We start from the raw sequence: 16,711 nt of genomic DNA, 5'->3' as shown, positions 1-16,711 counted from the left end.
AAACGAAGAAAGCAGCACTGGTTCATTACTATTACCTAAATTCTAGACTGCATTAGAATTTTCTCACTTTTTCCACCAGTGTCTTATTTCCGTTCCAGGCTCCCATCCAAGATGCCACATTATGTTTTGTGGTCATGTCTCTTTAACGTCCTCTGACCTGTGACAGATCCTCAGTCTTCCCGTGCTTTTCTTGACCTTGACACTTTTGAAAAGCTTTGGTCGTGTATTTTGTTGAGTACCCTCAGTTTGGTCTGTCTGATGTTTTTCTCATGTCTAGATGGAGGTTATGGGCTTTTGGGAAGAGTATGAGGGCAAGTACCCTTCTCATCAGTTATAACAGGGGGTACATACTATCAACATCAGTGGCGATGTTGACCTTGAAACCCCGGGCGGGGTAGTGTTTATCAGATCTTTTCATTGTAAAATGACAGTTCCCCTCTGCAAGCAGGTCGTTAAGCACAGCCGACGCTCATGGGACAGTAGTAGTGGTGTGGAGACAGGTGAAGCCCCCCCTGCTAGAGGGGGAGGTAGCTACACAAATTATTTCAAGCTATTCATCTCTTTTCCCTATGTATTTATTTATTTTAACTATTTGTATCACTATGGACTCCTGCAGATTTATTTTATGACTGTGTCACAGTCCAGTAGGACGTCATTCATTTTGTTGTCCTCATCGTTCCAGCGTTGACCCCAGGGGGCTCTTTCAGTCGTCTCCTGTGTCCCCTTGACACGCCTCCATCCTTTGGGGACTTTTTTTTGAAGGACTTCTTTACTTTCTAATACCGCAAGATGTTCCGGGCTCATCTTGTATTTTCTCTGCCCGTTTCTCCAGTGAGCCCGTGTTCCTTTTATTTGAGAATAGTTTTTAGAAACCAAGATCTGTCCTTGAAGGTCTCATTTTTACATAAGGAAATGATGCCCTACCATAATTCCCCTTTCTGGTCATCTACTTTCTTCCAGTTTTATATTTAAAAAATTTAAACATATAACGGAATTGAAAGACTTTAACACTGAGTTCCATATATTCACCACCTAGATCCTACCATGAACATATTATTGTATTTGCTGTATTACATGTTTGTTCATTTACACATCCCTCTATCCACCATAATTCACTTTTGGGATGCATTTCAAAGTCCCCCCTCCCCCGAGATAATTCAGTGTGCATATCATGAACGAGACTTCGAAATGTGTTCAGGTGTTTGTTTTGTCGTGTTTTGCTTAAAATGCAATGCAATGCAAAAATCTTAAATGTCCACTCGCAGAGTTTCGACACCTGCATACGCCTATGTAACTCAAACCTCTATCAAAATATTGAACGTTACTATCACCCCAGAAAGTTCCCTCATGCCCTTTCCACTCAATCCTTGCTTTTATCTTCCCAGAGGTAACCACTATTGTGGATCCCCCCCCCACTATATTTTAATTTTGTCTGTTTTAGAGTTTAATGTAAGTGGAGTCACACGATATGTTCACTCAGCATATTTTTGGTGGTATATTAATTCAACGTAATCCTGTGCAGCAGTGAAAATGAATGAGCCACAGCTGCGGTAGATACCAAAGATAAATCTCACTAGCCATGTGGAGCAAAAGAAATGAGACACAAAAGAATACATAGAGTCTAATCTCATTTCTGTAATATTCAGAAGCAGTCAAAAATAATTGATGGAGTTACAGGTCAAGAGCGCAGCTAGCAGTGGGCAGGAGAGAGGGAGTAATGATTGAGAGGAGATTCTGTGTGCTGGTGACATAGTGTGATTTTCTTTGACGCGGATGAGGATTATATAGGTGCGTTTTCTTTGCGATAATTCATTAGGCTATCATTTTATGACTCATGTCTTATTCTTGGTGTATTACATATTGTTAAAGTGTTTTAAAAATAAGATATTAGTTCCTGCCCGTCAGTTGTGTGTATGTGTGTGTGTGTGTGTGTGTGTGTGAGAATGACATGTGTATTATTTATCTATTGATATGTCACAAATGACCTCAAAACTTAGCATCATAAAAGGTAATACATATTATCTCACCCGGTTCCTGTGGGTGGGGATTTCAGAGCGTCTTAGCTGGGTGGCTCTGGGTCTGTCGTGAGGTTGCACGTAGGACTTCAGGTCTGAAGTCCTATGAAGGTTTGACTGGGGCTGGAAGATCCACTCTCAAGATGGTCCACCCACATGACTGTTGGCAGGAGGCCTCAATTTCTCCCCGTGTGGGACTCTCCATAAAGCGACTTGAGTGTCCTCACATCATGGCAGCTGGCTTCCTGCAGAACAAGTGATTCGAGAGAGCTCAGCATAATGTTTTCTAGGTTAATACACGTCATGCATGTGTATCAGTAGTATATTACTTTTTATTGCTAAGCAGTATCCCATTCCATGGGATCACAGTTTATATAATAAATCACAGTTTATAATAAATCACAGTTTATTTCTCTGTTCTCTTAGTGATGGATACTTGGGCTGTTTCCAGTTTGGGGCTGTTATGAATAAAGCTGATCTGAACGTTCTACTACAAGAATTTTGTGAGCATTTTGTTTCTTTTGGGTAAATATCCAGGAGTGTAATTGTTAAGCCATAGGGTAGATACATGTTTAATTTTATGAGAAGTTAACAGGCCTTTTCCCAAAATGATTGTATCATTATATATCTTCACAACAAAGTAGAGTTCAGTGGCCCCACATCCTTGTTAGCATTTTATTTTGCTTTATTATTATTTTTTTCTAGACATTCAGGCGGATGTATAGTGGTATCTCATTACGGTTTTAATTTCCATTTCCGTGGCGACCAGTGTTGTTGAGCAGTTTCTGGTGTGCTTATTGGCCATTTGTATATCTTCTTTTATAATTTGTCTATCTTCTTTTATAATTTTTCTTAAAAAAATTTTTTTTAACGTTTATTTATTTTTGAGAGAAAGAGACAGAGCCTGATGGGGAGAGGGACAGAGAGGGAGAGGGAGACACAGAATCGGAAGCAGGCTCCAGGCTCTGAGCTGTCAGCACAGAGCCCGACGCGGGGCTCGAACTCATGAACCGTGAGATCATGACCTGGGCTGAAGTCAGACGCTCAACCGACTGAGCCACCCAGGTGCCCCCATAATTTTTCTTTTTTAAAAGAATGTTTATTTATTTATTTCGAGAGAGAAAGAGCATGAGCAGAGGAAGGGCAGAGAGAGAGAGGGAGAGAGAGAATCCCAAGCAGGTTCCACGCTTTTAGTGCAGAGCCCGACCTGGGGCTCCGTCCCACGAACCGTGAGATCATGACCTGAGCCCAAACCAAGAGTTGGATGCTTAACCAACTAAGCCACCCAGGCATCCCTCTTTTAATTAAAAAAAAAAAATGTTTGTTTATTTTTGAGAGAGAAAGAGAGAGAGAGAACACAAGTGGGGGCGGGGCAGAGAGAGAAGGGAACAGAGAATCCGAAGTGGGCTCCTCACTGACAGCAGCAAGCCCGACGTGGGGCTCACACCCACAAACCCCTCAAGGTCACAACCTGAGTCGAAGTCAGGTGTTCAACCGACTGAGCCACCCAGGCGCCCCCCCCCCCCGTTTCTCCTCTAGAGTCAGATTCTCCCTGTAACTCTCTCCCCTGACAGCCACCGATCTATTCTTCAGCACTATAATTTGTCCTTTTGAGAATGTTATAAAATTGGAATCCTATAGTACGTGACTTTTTTTTTTTCACTCGACACAATGCCTTTGAGATCCATTCAAGTTGTCGCGTGTACCAGTGGTTCACTCCTTTTTTTGCTCAATACCACCTTGTACAGATGTACCACACTTTAGTCCCCACTTGGGGGACATTTGGACTGTTTCTAGTTTGGGGCAATCGCCAAGTGGCTGCGAACATTCGTGTATAAGTGTTCGTGTAAACAACGGATTTCATTTCTCTTGGGTAAATACCTGCTATGGGATTGCTGAGTTCCATTTAACTTCATAAGACACCGTCAGCCTCTTCCAGAGTGGCTGTACCATTTCTTATTCCCACCGCCAGCAAAGGAGAGGTCCAGATGCTCGACATCCTCCTCAACACTCGATACAGTCAGTGTTATTTATTTTAGCCATTCTAATAGGCGTTTATGCTTATTTCTGTATTTCTGTATTTATGTATTTACTTTGTACCTTGTAGTTTGCTCTTGATTGCACACGTGAGACTTCCTAGACAGGTATCTGACTTCTGCTGGGTGTCTAAACCCCCCGCCTCTCCGAGGGAAGATGACATTAGTACCTCGTTTCAGTTCTTGCTGGTGGCACATGCTGGGGCAGAGGTTTTCAAGCTTGTTGTTAGTAATGGCACTGTCTTCCTTCCAAGCGAAATCCTACACAGAACACCAGTAGATAAGTCAGGTGATGGTGGAACTGCCAGGGGCAGAGCTGGGCCCTCTGTGTACCCCCACAGCTGTCCTCATGGTGTCCCACAGCTCCTAATCCTGACACCCACACCATCCACCCAGGGCCTGCCAAGGCTCTTAATTCCACAGGGCCTCTGTCCGCAGTCTGAGGCATGGAGAATAATATTTGCCGTATCTTCGTATCTTACGGATTGAAGAAGACAGAGAAATTATGTATGTTGAAATACCGAAAAATAATTCTGGTGGATGATTTATGCCCCATTGTTCTACAAAGAGCATCTGAGGTGTGGCCTATGAAAATTGTTAGGTGTGGAGATTGATATTTAAAGACTGAAAACGCACAGTTATTCATGTCGTGTAGGAATCTGGAGAGTTTCAGGGTGGGCGCTATTCTTAAAATCCCGTTTTTTTTCCATTGCCGAGGTGGTTACTTTTTTTTTATTGAAAAGTGTTAGGAATCTAGGTATTTTTATTAAGATAATCAGATGCTCAAGGTTTCAGGCAGTTTCCAAGACTTCTTCATCCTGCTTTAATTTCTTTCTTGCCTAAATGCCTCGCGGTGGCAGTTCAAATGAAGAGCAATCGCCATCTAGTGGTCATTTTAAGTGCACAATTTAAAAAATTAATACACATTTAGAGAAACCTTTTATCTTTGCCTCCTTCCCCCCCCGTTTTTGTTTTGTTTTGTTTTTTGAGAGAAAGAGAGCACAGGGGAGGGGCAGAGAGACAGAGAGACAGAGAGAGAGAGAGAGAGAGAGAGAGAGGGAATCCCAAGCAAGTTCCAAACTGTCAGCATGGAGCCCAGCGTGGGGCTTGAACTCACGGACCATGAGATGATGGCCTGAGCCAAAATCAAGAGTCGGACACTCAACCAACTGAGCCACCCAGGCACCCCTAAAATATTTTTTAAATGTGTTTTTTAAAAATACATCTCAATGTGATTGAAAAGTCAGAAGACATAAAAAGGTAGAGTGCTATTTGCCATTTGCCAAGTTTCCCCCATTTCCACCCCACACACACAAACAGTCAACACTGTTAATAGTTTCTGTGTGTCCTTGAAGAGAATGGCAATAGCAACAATGTATATGCAAGCAAATATGTAGTCTTCTCCCTCCCCCCCCTCCCCCCCCCCCCCCCGCTGCTTTTTAACAGTAAAAGTAATGTATTCACTTGTTTGCACCTTGCTTTTTTCATTTAAAACGTATCTTGATGTGGCGTCTGGGTGGTTCAGTCTGTTGAGCATCTGACTTCAGCTTGGGTCATCATCTTGCGTTCATGGGTTTGAGCCCCATGTCGGACTCTGTGCTGACAGCTCGGAGCCTGGAGCCTGCTTCGGATTCTGTGTCTCCCTCTCCCTCTGCCCCTCCCCTGCTCGTGCTCTGTCTCTGTCTCTGAAAAAAAAAATGTTGAAAAAAAATTTTTTTTCTAAAACTTATCTTGGCAATTTCCTTATGTTGGCACGTAGAGAGATCTTCCTTTTTCTGTAACAATCTCATTATACGGATGCACTGTCCTTCACTCAATCACTCATCTTTTAGATGCTTGCAATGTTGTGCTGCTGAATTGCTGTTTCGGCCCGTGTAATATTATACACATCTCTGGTAGTGCGTTTTGGGAGTGAGGGTGTGCAGGGGAATGGGGTAGACCTCTCACTGAAATGTCTAACTTGTCTCTATTGAGGAATGTTCTTTAATGTCTCGTGATCCACATTTTTCTTTTTTGAATACCGAATTTCTTCAGCTTTGGTTTTAATAGTTGGGAGCTATTTAAGAGTCACCCGGTTTTCTTGAGTTTATTTTATAGTTTTTAATAATTTGTCAGGTGCTTTGGCCAGTGTGTGTAGTATCTGTGCACGAACCATCCTCACTTGACCTTGCAGTATGTTTTATTTTTCTGCACAGACTGACACAAAATCATTACTAAAACTTGACTGCTATGAGATGCTTACTGTCAGTACGAGCAGGCAGCTTAATTTTTTTTAATGTTTATTTATTTTTGACAGAGAGAGAGACAGAGCGTGAGCAGGGGAGGGGCAGAGAGAGAGGGAGACACAGAATGTGAAGCAGGCTCCAGGCTCTGAGCTGTCAGCACAGAGCCTGATGTGGGGCTCGAACTCACGAACTGTGAGATCATGACCTGAGCCTAAGTCGGACGCTCAACTGACTAAGCCACCCAGGTGCCCCAGGAAGCTTAATATAATGCGAGAATAGATGTGAATTAAGAAAAATTTTGAGACAGAGAGAGAGAGAGAGAGAGAGAGACAGAGGCAGGCAGGCAAAGGGAGAAGTTGTGGGGAAGGAGCAAAGGGAGAGGGAGAGACTCTTCAGCAGGCTCCCCACCCAGCGTGGAGCCCGGCGCGGGGCTCTGTCTCACATGCTGAGATCATGACCTGAGTCGAAATCAAGAGTTTGGATGCCCCACAACGTCTGAGCCACCCAGGTGCTCCCAAAATTTTAAAATAGATGAATAACAACCATTTTATCAAAAAGTGACTGGAATGGAAATGGGAAGAAAATAGCCAATACTTCTGTTTTAGAATCTTGTCTGTGTGACCCACTTCATGGCATTCCCATAGACTTTACTGTGTGGTCTTTGTAGTTTGAAAGGTCACTTGATGCACATTTTTCTTTTCTTTTCTTTTCTTTTCTTTTCTTTTCTTTTCTTTTCTTTTCTCTTCTTTCTTCTTCTTCTTCTTCTTCTTCTTCTTCTTCTTCTTCTTCTTTTTTGATTACAGAGTTTATAATGAATAAATACTGGAGTTTATTAAAAAAGAGGATCCATAGCTTATGTGATTCTATAACTTACTCCTCACATGTGTAACGAAATCCAAAGGATAAGTTTCCGGAAGGGGAATTGCTGAGTCAAAAAGTGGGTACACTTGTAGTTTTGATAAATAATGTCTAATTGCCGTACATATAAATCGTACCGATTTATACTTCCCTCCCTGCCTCCCCTAGGCTAGCACATAAGGGCATCTGGTCTCCATAACCTTATCAACACAGGGTGCTACCAGACTGTCCAGATTTGTTCACATCATAGGTAAAAATGGATATTTCAGTGTAGTTAACTTGTATTGCATATGACAGCAGAGAGTTAAAAATATATTTGTGTCATTTGTATTCCTTATTCTGTGGGCCATCTGTTCAAATACTTTGCCTACTTGTTGGTCTGTTTTTAATGAGTTATATAGGAGCCCTTTAATTAGGGAGACTGGCCCTTTGCAATGACATCAGTAATAAATATCTTGTTGCATTTTGTCCTTTGTCTTTGGACTATTCTTACAGTGTTTTGCCACGCAAAAGTTTTTGTTATTATGTAGTCACGTTTATCAGTTTTCTTTTTTTTTTTTTTTAAGTTTTTATTCATTTATTTTGAGAGAGACAGAAAGAGAGTACACGCAAGCTGGGGACGGGCAGAGAGAGAGGGAGAGAGAGAATCCCGATCAGGCTCCTCACTGTTAGTGTGGACCCCACTGAGGGGCTTGGTCTCACCAGTCGTGAAATCGTGACCTGAGCCACAGTCAAGAGTCGTGTGCTTAACTGGCTAAGCTACCTAGGCTCTTCCAGTTTGGGGGTTGCTGGAGGTAAGCTGATCTAGAATGGCCTTGGATGAGACAACCAGGCTCTTCCTCACATGTCTCTCAGTTTATACCTTGCCTCCACATGGCCAGCTAGCCCAGGTATGTTCTTAGATTAGCTCAAGCATATTCCCATGGGATTGCACAGGAGCAAGGGAGGAAGAGAAATGGAGTAGCTCTTTTTTAAGGCTTTTCTTTCTTTTTAAAAAAATTTCTTTGTTTTTGAGAGACAGAGCACAAGTGGGGGAGGGGCAGAGAGAGAATGAGACACAGAATCCAAAGCAGGCTCCAGACTCTGAGCTCTTAGCACAGAGCCCGAAGTGGGGCTCGAACTCACAAACCATGAGATCAGGACCTGAGCTGAAGTCAGATGCCTAACTGACTGAGCCACCCAGGCGCCCCAAGTCTTTGCTTTTCTCAAGTCTACCAATATCTTAATGACCAAAGCAAATCACGTGGCCAAACCCAGATTCAAGGGGTGAGGAAGTATACTCTACCTCTTTAGGAGAACTGCAGTGTCAAAGCGCAGGGATCAGAGGAGATCTGGCAAAGGGGCCATTAAAAGAGTCAATCGAACACGTGTATCACCTGTACATAATTTTATCTGTTTCTTTCAAATTTTCATTTCTTGAATTTCTTTCCCTTGTCAAATTGCATTGGCTAATACTGCCAGAGTAATGTTTAACAACCTCTGAACATTTTTTTTCAGAGCCCAGATTTTGGATTTATTAGTTATTACTTTTTCTGTTTTCTAACTGATTGCTTTTCTACTTTTCCTTTAATAATTTATTTTTTCTCCTTTCTTTTAGTTTAATTTTTTTTTCTAACTTCTTTAGCCAGCTGCTCAGCAACTGCTGTTAACACCCTACCCTGATCCCTTCACCAAACCTGTATACTCATCTCGTAGCTACTGTCAGTGTTGACTGATATCAACTCACAGCTGAACTTCCGGGGAATTGTCCTGGACTCATGGGAGTTACTGTCCCAGGAAATGCCTGAGGTTATGCTTTCTGCCCGTGATTGAATGACAGGATGAGACAACTCCGTGGTGCCATTTATACTCCAGCCTGTCCCATCGAATCAGGCTAAGGCTGGACTTCTGCCGAGCCCACAGTTTTGCAAGCTCCCTGTGCTGTGTGTGCTCTGAAGGTCTGTCCTCGCTGATGCCCATGAACCCCACTGCACACCCACACTGCCAGTGGCTCGCTTCCCCCGCCTGCGTTCCTAAAGATAGTCTAATATTTGCCCAGCAACTCTAGACCCTTTTCACATCCTTCAGCTAGGGAGAGCAGGCTTTTCTTGGAGTATTTTTTGTCTCTGCCTGCTGGAAATTCTGGGTTAGAAGATTCTAAAGCCTCTTGTGCAGCATAGACGGGAAGCAATAAGGAGACTCAGAGAATCCCCTGACATGCCATTCCTCAAGCCCTGAGTGCCCCCCAGGTGGCCTGCCTTCTTTGCACCTATCAGAATCTTCCTATGTTTGTTTATTGCGTACGGTTCACGGGTTTTTTCCTGTGTAAGAGGGAGAATCTGGGAGAAAGAATGGGGCTATTTCATGCTGGCAGAACCAGAAGTCCTCCATTATGTAGAATTTCCACCAATAGACATAAATAACCTGAAGCTCATAGATGATAGTAAAATATGACAAAATAATTAGGAAGTGATGAGTTTGAGTCTTTTATTGCCTTTATTTATAAATGTAATTTATTGAAGTGTAACTTCATATAGGTTAATTTTTGATAATGGCTGTGTTTAAAAACCAGTCCACAAAAATTCTTTAACATCTAACAGTTGCATCCCATGAACTGATTTAAGCTGGCTTTATTACACCACTGGTTTCACTTAACATACAGATAATATTTGGTCACAATTTTTTGACCAGACCTTTTTTCTGGTAGTGTTTTGCCTTGTTAATGGATTTGCTGCTCTTTTTCTCCACTTTTCTTATAGGATCATTGTATCAATTCTATGCTAGTATCTTTTTATTACTTGTAATTGGATTACTTGAATACTATTGGATGATTGCTGGCCTGACCTTTTCTTTTCTTTTCTTTTCTTTTCTTTTCTTTTCTTTTCTTTTCTTTTTTCTTTTCTTTCTTTTCTTTTCTTATTTTATTTATTTATTTGTTTTTTAAAATTTACATCCAAATTAGTTAGCATATAGTGCAACAATGATTTCAGGAGTAGATTCCTTAGTGCCCCTTACCCATTTAGCCCATGCCCCCTCCCACAACCCCTCCAGCAACCCTCAGTTTGTTCTCCACATTTATGAGTCTCTTCTGTTTTGTCCCCCTCCCTGTTTTTATATTATTTTTGTTTCCCTTCCCTTATGTTCATCTGTTTTGTCTCTTAAAGTCTTCATAGGAGTGAAGTCATATGATTTTTGTCTTTCTCTGACTGACTAATTTCACCTAGCATAATACCCTCCAGTTCCATCCACATAGTTGCAGATGGCAAGATTTCATTCTTTTTGATTGCCAAGTAATACTCCATTGTGCGTGTGTGTGTGTGTGTGTGTGTGTGTGTGTGTGTGTATACCACCTTCTTTATCCATTCATCCATCGATGGACATTTGGGCTCTTTCCACACTTTGGCTATTGTTGATAGTGCTGCTATAAACATGGGGGTGCATGTATCCCTTCAAAACAGCACACCTGTATCCCTTGAATAAATGCCTAGTAGTGCAATTGTTGGGTCGTAGGGTAGTTCTATTTTTAGTTTTTTGAGGAACCTCCATACTGTTTTCCAGAGTGTCTGCACCAGCTTGCATTGCCACCAACAATGCACAAGAGATGCTTTCTCTTTGCCAACATCTGTTGTTGCCCGAGTTGTTAATGTTAGCCATTCTGATGGGTGTGAGGTGGTATCTCTTTGTGGTTTTAATTTGTATTTCCCTGATGATGAGTGATGTTGAGCATGTTTTCATGTGTCGGTTGGCCATCTGGATGTCTTCTTTGGAGAAGTGTCTATTGATGTCTTTTGCCCATTTCTTCACTGGATTATTTGTTTTTTGGGTGTTGAGTTTGATAAGTTCTTTATAGATTTTGGATAGTAACCCTTTATCTGATATGTCATTTGCAGGTATCTTCTCCCATTCTGTCAGTTGTCTTTTAGTTTTGCTGATTGTTTCCTTTGCTGTGTAGAAGCTTTTTATTTTGATGAGGTCCCAGTAGTTCATTTTTGCTGCTTTCTTTGCTTTGCTTTTATCTTTTTTAAAGTTTATTTATTTATTTTGAGAGAGTCAGAGAGAACACGAGTAGGGGAGGGGCAGAGAGAGAGGGAGAGAGGGAGAATCCCAAGCAGGCCCCACATGGTCAGTGCGCAGAGCCCGATGTGGGGCTCAAACCCACAAAACCATGAGATCATGACCTGAGCTGAAATCAAGAGTCAGACACTTAACCAACCACCCAGGTACCCCTGGCCTGGTTATTCTAAGAGGTTTCAGGGTTGGGGAGCAGGAGAAGTTGGGATGGTGGTTCAGGGTAGTCCCTTTTCATAACATAGAACCTTTTCCCTTCCTTGCTGCCACAGAGATAGACTGCTTCTTTAAAACATGGCCTGTCCCTGTGATTCTGCTCACTGCCCGGACCCTAAACCTGGCTCAGGGACCAGCGAGCCTTCTTACCTGCTAGCTCATTGCCATCCTTATCTTGCTCTTCCAGATTAAAGCTCCAAGTTATACATCTCAGTGTGTACATCTTACATTAGGAAGTGCATTTTTGCCAGTGTGTTTTAAGATTTACCACCATTTGGCCCTTGTGCTGTGATATCTCTTTCTGTGGTTCTTCTTTCCACCTCCTCCTGCCCAAATCCTGCATCAATTCAGATGCATTAGCAGGTTTTACCTCTATGTGAGTATCTGGAGATTTTTCCCTGACTCCTAGTTTCATTGAAGATGGAATTTTTGTTTTCTGTTCTCCTGAGGGAAAATGTTGATTGAATGCAGTAATGTGTATACTGAAATCCCCACTAGTGGTTTTCAGATCAGGTCTGCTAGTTGACTCGTAAAAAGAAAAAGAGAAGATTCTTCTGTTGGGGAGTTTCTGTGTCCATCTGGCATTCTGGGGGGTGAGTGTTGGCATTTATTTTACATTCCAGGATGAATGGTGGGTCCCCTTGAATTTTTTGTTATCTGCCAGCTGAATGGATGGGAGAAAGTCAAGATAATCAGATTGGTTCTTGTTTGGTCTGAGGCAATCAACCAGCAGGTATTTAGGAAATGTGAGACACTGTGCTGGTCCAGAGGGCTAGACAGTTCAAGACTTGGACCCTGCACCCATTCAGTTTGTATTTCTTGTTAGGAATGAACTTTATATAGGGATAGTATATGTATTTGGCATGCCTTTTGGGACATACATGGGAACGCTGTCTCCAGGATCTGGTCATGAAACTATAGGAAGAAAATAAGTTTAATGGAGCATAGTGTGGCCAGCCTTGGGTTGGGTGCTGAGACTGTAAAAAGGGATCTAACAGAGTTTGGGGGGGGGTGGGGTGGTAACTAAGGGTATGAATGGAGGTTAATACTATTGAGCACTTACTATAAATATGCAAGCACTGGGAACTGGGATAAGCATTTGAGGTGACAATCCTCTGAGTTATGTGCAATTATCATTCCCATCTTCCAGATGAGAGGATGGAGGTACTAGGAAGCCAGGTCACTTGATGTTGGTCACACAGAGCCAAGGGTCAAACCTGAATGAGGTTTCTTTCAGGCTCAGGTTATGCTTTGCATTTAAACATTTTAGATGGAAGAGTGGAATCTCCCCCTCTGTGTCAGTTTAGGTTTGTTGAGAAGCAAATGCCAGGATGGGACTAGATGAGTGGGTGACTTATGGGAGGGGCTGGGGTCTGTGGAAGATAATGTAAGGGAGCTGGAGGAGGTGGAGAGAAGCTTCAGAGTGTGTGCAGGCAGGGCTGACACTGTGGAATGAGAGAGAAGGGCACAGTGCAGTTATAAGAAAGTCTCAGTGGGCCAGTGGCAGAGGGGGGTCTCCTGGCATAAGTTGCCTGTTGGGCAATAATGGCCTTTATCTAGAATGTTACCCTACTCAATCACAGCTAGGAGCAGGCAAGAGGAAAGTAGCCTGGTGTGAATGCCACTATTAATTCCAAGGTATGGCAGCTGGAGCTTGTTTGGAAACTGCTCCCGACTCTGGGTTCTCTTGAAGGAAACTCTAAGTGACAGTCCTCATGGCCAGTACAGTCCGCCCCTTGTACCACACAGGTCACTCTCTTCTCCCCCCCTCTCCCTAGTAGCTGCTCTTGAGTCATTTTGGGTACATGAAAATCTTTTGCACCTGAAGAGGGGATGCTGGAGTCTTGTTTTAAAGTCACCCTTTCAGGAAATCCTTCTGTCTTTCGTTCCATTTGTACCCCACTATATTGAACACATGGTCTGTGTTACACACATAGCTGGCCTCCTTTGACCTGCAGTATCATGTAAGAGAGGGATACTTACTCTCAAAACTGTCTGCTCTGTCACATCCCTTGGTCCAAAGGCTCTACTCAGAGTCACCAAGTCAGTGCCTTAACACTCATTTTGTGTCTGTTCTTCACAGGTATGATTTAAGTCTGGATGAAACGAGAGCTTTGACATTTCAGAGAGTGCAGTTTGCCATGGGTCTACCTCTGTTAAAACGTGCAATTCAGGAACAGGTATGTTTCATTGTTATTTTGCTGTGATGTGCATATGAGTGAGACAGAGAGACAGAAAGAGAAAGAAAAATATTTTTATTTTTGTTGTTTACTTCTGTGACTTGTGGAAGGATGTTTATTTTGTCCCAGGGAAAACTGTCATTGGTATGGGGAAATGCCTTCTTCAGCCCCTTTTTTCTTTCTTTCTTTAATGTTTTTTAATTTATTTTTGAGAGAGAGAGAGAGAGTGGGAGTGGGAAGGGGCAGAGAGAGAGGGAGACAGCAAATCCGAAGCAGGCTCCATGCTGTCAGCACAGAGCCCAGTGCGGGCATGAATTCACGATCCATGAAATCATGACCTGAGTGGAAGTCAGACATGTAAACAACTGAGCCACCCAGGTGCCCTTTCAGCCTTTTTTTCCTGCCCCACTCCCCCGTAACCTAATTGATCTCCTTCCCTTGGCCCACACATTCACGTCTCTGAAGATCACAGGCTAGGGAATTGGGGACTCAGCAGAAGTAATGACATATTTGTTTGCAAAAGAAATGTAATTTGGGGCATAAATTCAAATATCTGAGAAATGCAATGAACTAATTTGATAGGCTTTTAAAGCAGTTAGACTTGTCCAAAATGTATGAGTCTTGTTTGTCTAAACATTGCCATTCTAAACTCAGTGAAATTATTTTAGTCAATTTAGCCTCATTAAAAAGAAAGAAGGAAATAAAGAATATGTGATTAGAGAACTCCTTCGTGAAGTGAACATTAGGAGCTATATGTTTTAGCCGAGTTTAAACTGATTTCCAGGGGCGCCTGGGTGGCTCAGTTGGTTAAGGATCTGACTTCGGCTCAGGTCGTGATCTCACGGTTCATGAGTTTGAGCCCCAAGGGGGGCTCTCTACTGGCTTTGCAAGATCCCACTTCGGATCCTTGGTCTCCCTCTCTCTCTGCCCCTCCCCCCTGCTTGCACTATCTCTCAAAAAATAAACTTAAAAAAAATTGATTTCCATCCATTTCATTCAACTCCATAGCTTCCTTAAACCTAACACTTTCATTAAACAAAACAAAACAAACAAAACAAAACAAAACAAAACAAAACTCCTGGTGAGACCCTAGGAAAGGGGCTTGAATGAGGAATAAGCTTCAGGAACCTATCCTGCAGGGAGCCTGACTCTTTCCTGCCCAGTGCAAGCTGTGGAGGGGAGTCTGAGGACTGAGGGGGTGGAGGTCTTCCCCATTCTGGAGGCCATCGAAGGCTTGTTTCTGTGAAATGTGGATCAGAGCCAGTGGGGGACCTGAGGTGAATAGATCACCACCCTGCCACCCCCTGTGGTTGGCTGTCCTGAGCAAGGACAGACCCAGGATCATCTGGTCAAAAGGTAGAGCTTTGGCACCCCCTGTGGGAGTACTGTAGCCACCTCCGAGGTGACAAGGGCACACTTAGAAGGACAGCATGTGGAAAGAAAATGACCACATAACAGAGGGAAGCATGCTTGCAAAGCCTGAAAAATCATTTCATACCAAGCAGTTTGGCAAAGTGGGTTTTAAGCTAGTAAACTGCCTCTCAGTGGAGCATACGTTCAGAGCTGTGAATACAACCGGCAAAGAAAAAAGACAAAAAGCAAACGACCCCAACCCTCTTTGATTTCAGCCACTGTATGAGTGAGAGTCTGGTCTCCAGTGCATCTGGCATGGGGCTAGATGGAAGGTGAAATCTTGACACGTGGTCAGCCTCCTCTTAATCAGTCCAATATGTCCATAGCCTCACTCAGTGTCAGTATTCAAGACCGGATGTGACAGTTGATCCCTTAATGAAGTTTACTAATTGCCGCTCATCCTACTGAGTCTGAAGGATTAGCCTGTGTAATCTTGCTCCCGCCGAAGCTGTTGATCCCTGGATCCAATTATCTTGCTGTTTCAGTGGCTCCTTCCATGGTCTTGGGCAGCCTGGACAACCCTGTCCAGGTTGATTAGGTTTATTCCTCCAGGAGCCACAGGATTGGTCCCAGACAATCCCTCCGGTTCATTTCTGTGACTTACTTCAGCCCATTTGGCGCTTTTCTCTGCGTGAATTCGCAAAAGCCAATGAACCTGAAGGAAATTAAACTAGTCGGTCATCAGCACAGCAGGCTCATCTCTTTGGGTGGATGTCACGAAACTCAGCGGCACATCTATTTTTGAAGGCTCTCAAATTCTGCCCTGTAAACTGCTGGAGGAGCTGTCCACGTCCAGTAACTCTAGAAGGAGTGTTACATGATTCATTCTGCCTCTTAATAAAAATATTGAGTCATGGCTATACTGCCTGTTCAGAGAGCTTTCCAGGTCTTTCCATCCTTCCCTGGCCCCCGTTTCGTGTTGCTGTTAACTTTTGTGGATGATCCGATGAGCTCCAAGGCAGAATGCTGTGTGGAATGTGTAATGATGATGTTCTTGAGGACAAATGAGGAGTGAGTCTCATTCGTTCCAGGTCTCTATGGACAGGCCACCGGCCAAGAATAAGCCATTAAAATGTTTCCACTCTGTGTTTTCCCCTCTGCCATCTGCAGTAGATTTGAGATGTCCTAATGATTTCAAAAGGAAAAAACAATATCCGAGTCTGACTACAGAGTTATACGCACATGTGTGTGAGCACATGCACAGTGTGAACATCGTTGCACCTCGCTGACTTCTCACGTGCCTGTTTCTGGTGATGCCACATTTGTGGCCCTAAGCCAACTGTCCTCTTCTTCCCCTGTGGAAATCCTGGGTGGGGGAAGCCACCGACTCCCTGTATTTCCAGAGTTGGGGAGACAGAGGACCTAGGCGGGAGATCTACTTTATGGGAACACTGAAACTGGGGTCGACTGAGGCTGACGGCCTGCACCAAAATCACCATACCCCATAATGACAGCTCAGACTTACTGAGTACGTATTTAATGCCAGTCACAGCACCAAGAACTTTAAATGGATGATCTCACTTAATATCCACACCATCCATAATGGTGTTTCCAGTTTACAGATGAGTAAATTGAAGACGGGTAGTTGGCCCGAGGTTATGCATCTACTAAGTTGTATATGTAATGAGTGGAACACAGATTTGAACCCAGCTGGTCTGCTTTTTGAGCCCACTTAAACCTGGCCGTTCTTATCCCTGGCCGCACATTAGAATTATCTGGGG

General features: G+C 43.2%; 1 protein-coding gene across 1 annotated transcript in view; it reads left to right on the top strand.

Annotated features, from left to right (window-relative positions):
* LOC124503727 (acyl-coenzyme A oxidase-like protein) overlaps positions 1 to 16,711 on the top strand; it is a 194,342-nt gene that overhangs the window by 1,477 nt on the left and 176,154 nt on the right. The window contains exon 2 of the mRNA XM_047068960.1: positions 13,481 to 13,577. Coding sequence (XP_046924916.1) covers positions 13,539 to 13,577 — 39 coding nt within the window. The 5' untranslated portion in view covers positions 13,481 to 13,538. The remainder of the gene's footprint in view (positions 1 to 13,480; positions 13,578 to 16,711) is intronic.

The sequence above is a fragment of the Lynx rufus genome, unplaced genomic scaffold (genome assembly GCF_022079265.1).
Source record: "Lynx rufus isolate CCGP_SWC_20201006 ecotype Redwood Valley unplaced genomic scaffold, mLynRuf1.p SCAF_8, whole genome shotgun sequence".
Classification (NCBI taxonomy): Eukaryota; Metazoa; Chordata; class Mammalia; order Carnivora; family Felidae; genus Lynx; species Lynx rufus.
The sequence above is the reverse complement of the archived record's forward strand: the minus strand, read 5'-3'. Positions and strand labels throughout refer to the sequence as shown.